The sequence below is a fragment of the Loxodonta africana genome, chromosome 9 (genome assembly GCF_030014295.1).
Source record: "Loxodonta africana isolate mLoxAfr1 chromosome 9, mLoxAfr1.hap2, whole genome shotgun sequence".
Classification (NCBI taxonomy): domain Eukaryota; kingdom Metazoa; phylum Chordata; class Mammalia; order Proboscidea; family Elephantidae; genus Loxodonta; species Loxodonta africana.
This window is the reverse complement of record NC_087350.1, coordinates 79,287,377-79,293,376: the sequence shown is the minus strand read 5'-3', so window position 1 is coordinate 79,293,376 and position 6,000 is coordinate 79,287,377. Positions and strand designations below refer to the sequence as shown.

The window sequence follows — 6,000 nt, the reverse complement described above, 5'->3', positions numbered from 1 at the left end:
AAACTCTGGAATTCCATTTAGTTCAGTGTACTTTTTAAATTTTCCTTGAGACTTCATCTTTGACCCATATAGTATTTAGAAGTGTGTTTAGTTTCCTTCCTTTTGGTGATTTTCTAATTACCTTTTTGTTATTGCTTTCCAGTCTGATTCCATTGTTGTCAGAGAACACACTGTATGATTTCAATTCTCGTAAGTTTGTTGAGGTTTGTTCTACAGCCCAGGATATATTCTATGTTGGTAAATGTTTCGTGGGTGCTTGAAAAGAATGTGTGTTCTGCTGTTGTGGGCAGAGTGTTCTGTAAATGTTGATTAGATCCTGTTGGTTGAAGGTGTGGAGTTTTTCTACATCCTTGCTGATTTTCTGTCTTGTTGCCCTATATCGGTTGTTAAGGGTGTTGAAGTTTCCAACTATGATTGTATATTTGTCCTTTCAGTTCTATCAGTCTTGCTTCCTGAATTTTATAGCTCTGTTTGTTGTTTGGTGGAAACCCTGGTGGTGTAGTGGTTAAGTACCATGGCTGCTAAGCAAAAGATCAGCAGTTTGAATCCACCAGGTGCTCCTTGGAAACTCTATGGGGCAGTTCTAGTCTGTCCTATAGAGTCACTGTGAGTCATAATCAACTCCACGGCAATGGGTTGGGTTTTTTGGTTGTTGTTTGGTACATACGCATTTAGGATTTCTATGGCTTCTTGGTGGATTGAGCCTTTTGTCTTTATGTAATGTCCCTCTCTGTCCCTGATAATTTTCTTCACTCTGAAGTATATTTTATCTGATAATAATGCAGCCACTCCTGCTTTCTTTTGATTAATGTTCGTGTAGTAAAAGTAATCCTTTTCTTGCAACCTATCTGTAGCATTATATTTGAACTCTCTTAAAGACAGCATGTTCTTTAATCTACTCTTCCACTCTGTCTTTTAAGTGGTGTGTTTAGACCACTGATGTAATTATTGATATTTAGGGTTTAAGACTGCCACTTTATTTTTTGTTTGTTCCCTCTGTTCACTTCTTTGTTTTCTTTTGCCTGCCTTCCTGTGGGTTACTTGAACAATTTTTAAAATTCCATTTTGATTTAGCTAGAATGTTTTTTTTAGCGTATCTCTTTCTACGGAAACCAGGCCTGGGGCGAGCGGGCTGGCTAAGAGGTCAGCTACCACGTGGGGCGCCCTCATTGCTAAGGACTAACCCCTTTCCCTTGAGAGGCGGAGAGAGGGCGGGGCTAGCGCGGCAACATTCCTTCGGCGTTGTCTTGGAGACAACAGACAAGCTTCTTTTGGCGGTTGTGGCTCGACCCACGAAAGGTAAACTTCAGGGCCTCTTCAGGAAGGTGTGGTCCCGGCCAGACCCCTGGGCGCTGAACCCTCCCATTCGATAGGCCCCCAGACCCTGTTTCCCTCAGGACACCCCAGAGCTGCCCGAGGTGCTCGCTGCGGCAGGGACTGGGGGCAGGAGGGAAGAGATTGTTGCCTCCAGTTGGTGTGTCCCTTCTGCCTACAGCCGGCGCCTAATTAGCGTCACCGAAATCCAGCTACTCGCTCCCTCTCTCCACTCTACTCTCCTGCTCCGTGTACCTACCTGTGTGCTCGGCTCGGAGTTCAGCGTCAGGTCGAGGTTAGGCCGGGTTCAAATCCCAACTGACTCCTTGAGCGCCTTAACTTTTCCCGGGAGAGATTGGGAGAGGGAAGCACAAAACAATAATCAGTTATTATTATTCCCCCCCTCCCTGCAAAGCTCGTCTCGGACTTGCGCGTTGCGCGCTGCTTAGAGGAGAGAGCCGGCCAACTCCGCGAGTTCTGTTCCTGCCAAAGGTTTGCTTCTTCCTCTCCTCCTCCCTTTCTTGGGTTTTGTTTTTTAGTTTTCAACCTGCGCTTGGGGGTGGGAAGAAGGAGCCCTGAAGTCTTCTTCCCTTAGCAGAGGGGTTCACGGCCCGACCTCGGTGGGTCCCACCCGGGCTGGGCTGCCTCTCAGGCCACCCTCTAACTCTCCCGCGGATTTGCTTTTGGGGAAGGGGCAGAGCTGGTTTCCCAACATAAAAAAAAAAAACCCCAGTGCTGTCGAGTCGATTCCGACAAGCAGGGTAAGAATTGAGGCTAAACCTCCGACAAGTTTCTGGATAATGGCTTCCTGGCAGGTGCGACTGACTGGCCGCCAAGATGCCTTCGGTGGGGCGAGTGACCCAGGTTCAGAACGGGAAAGTCTACCAGCAGATCTTCGAGGCCCAGGTAGGCTCCTTCCTTCAGCCGTCTTCTCTCAGCAACCCCAGCTTCCCTCCGTCGCCCCTCTTTCCTCTCCTTCCACTTCACCTTCTTCCTTCTGCCACCTTCCCTTAGAGCCGCCAACTTCCCTGACTGGCAATCCAGTGAAATAATGGCTTTGAAATTGCTTTGATTTTAAATGAATTCTTATTGGTTCTTAAAATGTATGGCTAGAAAACTAATGCCTATTTCCGACAATTAGAAAATTTAACTTAAAATTTAAATTACTTAGAGATAGCCAGAATTAGCTTTTCAGTGCTCTAGGTCTTTTTGCCATGCATTTCTGATTTTTCTTTAAAAAAACATAGATTTGCTTCTTACTAAATCAGTTACTATGGAGTCCATTCCAACTCATGCCAAACCGATGTATGTCACTGTAGAACTGTGCATTTTTCTGATGTAGATCACCAAGCCCTTCTTCTGAGGTGCCTCTGGGTGCACCTGAACCTCCAAGCTTTCGCATGCTAAATGTTTGCACTACCCAAAATCTCCTGATTCTTCCTAGGGTTTCAGAACCTGATTTTCCTCCTTAACAGTATCTCGCAGGCCCTTTCCCAGGCATGTGCGTTCATCTATGTCTAGCCGCTGCCTAGTTGTTCATCTCAGAGCCTTCCATAGTGTGTTGAAGTAATGTTATGGTTGCTTAGTGACCATTTTGGTTGCCAAAATTGCCTTGTGATCTGCAAAGTACTGTGCAGACAAAGCAAGGATCTTAAAAGGAGCAAACACCTCTGAATCCCACCTTTGAAGTTTTGCACTACCTATTTAAGAGTTTTTCGTTCCTAATTTGAGCCCTAAAAATGCTCTCTGAAGAAGGTTTGGCAACTGTAACAAGGTATAAAGTCAAAGAAGCAATGGCACTCATTACTCACACCATCCTGATCCCTATGGGCAATATACTGTTCTTAATGTTTTGGGGTATTTTCTTCTGCTCATTTTTCTGTGCATTTTAAATTTTGAGATCATGCTGTATGATTTTGTTTATAATTTTTAATTTATACTTTTGTATTTTCACATCATATCACCACCAAAGCATTTCCCCACACCATATATAATTCTTTGTGTAATTCTTTTTTTTAAATGACTGTCTAACATTCTGTTGGATAAACATACCCCCTTTACCCAACCAATCCCCTGTTATTGGACAGTTACATTTTTCCAATTCCTAGTGATTATGAAAATAAGATGGGAAGTTTTTGCTTAGAGAGCTTTGAGTTTACGTTGATGGTGGTGAAATAATTTGAAAAAGGATCCAAGAACGGTTGCACAACTTGAAGAATGTAATCAGTGTCATTGAATTATACATGTAGAAATTGTTGAAATGGCATTTTTTTGTGTGTATGTATTTTCACTACAATATAAAAAAGTAAATAAATAAGACTGGGATGAACATCTTGGTCCTCATTTAAATTTCTTAGAAGAAGCCTTCCCAGAAGTGGCTGAATGACTGTCAGGGGGGTTTGGAGCCCTCCTCCAGGGCACCGGTGGTGTGGGGTTGAAGGCCTGGGCTGGAGGTGCCTTCCTGGTGGCAGCTCCCACATGACCCTCAAAGTCCAGCAAAGTCAGCCTGAGGGTATAGGGAAGTCTGTAGCCCTGACTCCCATCTCCCATGGATTCAGGTGCAGCTGGTCCGCTCCCTGGCAGCCAGCAGGAAGCGGGCTGTGGAGCATTCTATGGGCCCGAAGAGCGGCAAGACGCCCTTGATGAAGAAGGTGGAGGTGCCCGAAGGAGAGATGCTGTCTCCTCGGCAGCAGAAATGGGTGCACAGCCTGCCCAACGACTGGGTCACAGAAAACCCTGTGCTCTACAGGTACGCCCTGCCATCCAGGCCACACCCCACATATGTGTCCCTCAGAGTCTTCAAAAAGTCAAAGAGAACTCATACAAGGTGAGTCCCAGAGGGGAATGAAGGCTTAGGTACTTTTCCTGAAGGAGGGCAGTGATAACACCTATCTTGCAGGATTCTTTGTTTCTCCTTCCCTCCCTCCCTCCCTCTCTTCTTCTCCCCAGTAGTTATTGAGTGCCTAGAACCAGGCGCTAGGCATGGGTATCCTACCCTCACAGAGCTTGAGATTCTGGACTGCTGAAGGAGCGAATGAGGACACATGCCAAACACTTAGCCCTGGCCTTGCTTTATCAGGCTCGTCCTCGCCCCCTCTGACCCTGTTTCCCCATGTGAAAAATAGCTCCCGCCTGCCCCCCACACTTGGTTTGCAGCCACAGCCCAAGCATGCTCCCTAAGGGCAGGGACCTCGTCTTCTCAACTGGCACCCCAGTGTCTGGTTGCAGGAGACACCGAGCAGTGCTGGTTGGGAGACTGGGCACTGCCTTGGGGTTTTCTGGAGTCAGGTGGGGTCCAGCTATTGCTGCTGCCCACAGGCACCCTGGAGACTCACCTACGTGTCAGAGAGCAGCTGTGGGGCCCAGGCCTTAACTGTTCCCCTCTGCTTGTGCTACAGGGAAAAGAAAGCAGCCAAGAGGGAAAAGTCCTGCGAGAGCGAGAGCACAGTCGCTGCCCGGGAAGTCCGGGGCCTCAGGGACACCATTGGTGAGCCTCTGGTCCTGCCCTGGGGGCAGGCCTGGCTAGGGCAAGAAGAGCCCTGCAGGGGCAGATCAACCAGGAACCTTGTGAGGAAGCAATGGCAGCGCCCACTGTGTTCCTTCTGCTCCATCATTTAGTGGGGCTCTCGCCTTGGGCTTTCAGGTGTTGGGGAGGTGTGGTCGCCTTATACTTTCAGTGGGGACAGAAGCCCTGACCTTGCCTGTGTGTTAGACCCCACTCCCCCTTGTGGGTCCAGGGGGTGCTGTGATGGTGGAGGCAGGGCCGGAGTGCTCCTCAGGCCTTTGTTCTTGGCTGCCTTAACAGGTCGGGCTTGCTTTCCACATCAGGTGGCTGTGAACATTGGCATCGTTTTTGTTTGATTGTTTGGGGCAGAGTTGCTCCACCCCCTCAAATGGAATTTAAAGGATTTTTAGCTTTCCACATCTCATCTGAACTAGTTACTTGAAATTTAAGAAGATGGCTACATTTCCCTTGAATGACTGGGTTCAGAATTTGTGATTCGAAAGACTTCTTGGTTGACTTCATTAGCTAATATGGATCTGAGATGCTTTTTAAATGTATTTGTTGACATAAAAGAGTCTGTCCTATCTGATGGTGCCTGAGGATAATTCAAAAATGGTTGCAGCAGTATATTGACAGGGAACTGCTAGAAATTCAAGCCAGATTCCGAAGCAGACATGGAATGAGGGATATCATTGCTGATATTAGATGGATCCTGGCTGAAAGCAGAGAATACCAGAAAGATGTTTACCTGTGTCTTATTGACTATGCAAAGGCGTCCGACTATATGGGTCATAATAAATTACGAAAACATTGCAAAGAACACTTAATTGTGCTCATGTGGAACTTGTACCTAGGCCAAGAGGCAGTCATTCTAACAAAACAAGGGGATACTGCATGGTTTAAAACCAGGAAAGTTGTGTGTTAGGGTTGTATCCTTTCACCATATTTATTCAATCTGTATGCTGAGCAGATAATCTGAGAAGCTGGACTATATGAAGAAGAACATAGCATCAGGAGTGGAGAAAGATGCATTAGCAACCAGTGTTATGCAGATGATACAACCTTGCTTATTGAAAGTGAAGAGGACTTGAAGCACTTACTGATGAAGATCAAAAACTACAGCTTTCAGTATGAATTGCAGCTCAACATAAAGAAAACAGAAATCCTCACAACTGGACCAA

The 6,000-nt window shown here is 46.5% G+C and overlaps 1 protein-coding gene across 1 annotated transcript in view; it reads left to right on the top strand.

Moving 5' to 3' along the window:
• The first annotated feature begins 1,057 nt into the window (after nucleotides 1-1,057).
• CCDC180 (coiled-coil domain containing 180) overlaps nucleotides 1,058-6,000 on the top strand; it is a 63,344-nt gene continuing 58,401 nt past the window's right edge. The window contains exons 1-5 of the mRNA XM_064291705.1: nucleotides 1,058-1,299; nucleotides 1,730-1,806; nucleotides 2,130-2,220; nucleotides 3,873-4,063; nucleotides 4,713-4,801. Of these exons, the coding sequence (XP_064147775.1) occupies nucleotides 2,152-2,220; nucleotides 3,873-4,063; nucleotides 4,713-4,801 (349 nt within the window). The 5' untranslated portion in view covers nucleotides 1,058-1,299; nucleotides 1,730-1,806; nucleotides 2,130-2,151. The remainder of the gene's footprint in view (nucleotides 1,300-1,729; nucleotides 1,807-2,129; nucleotides 2,221-3,872; nucleotides 4,064-4,712; nucleotides 4,802-6,000) is intronic.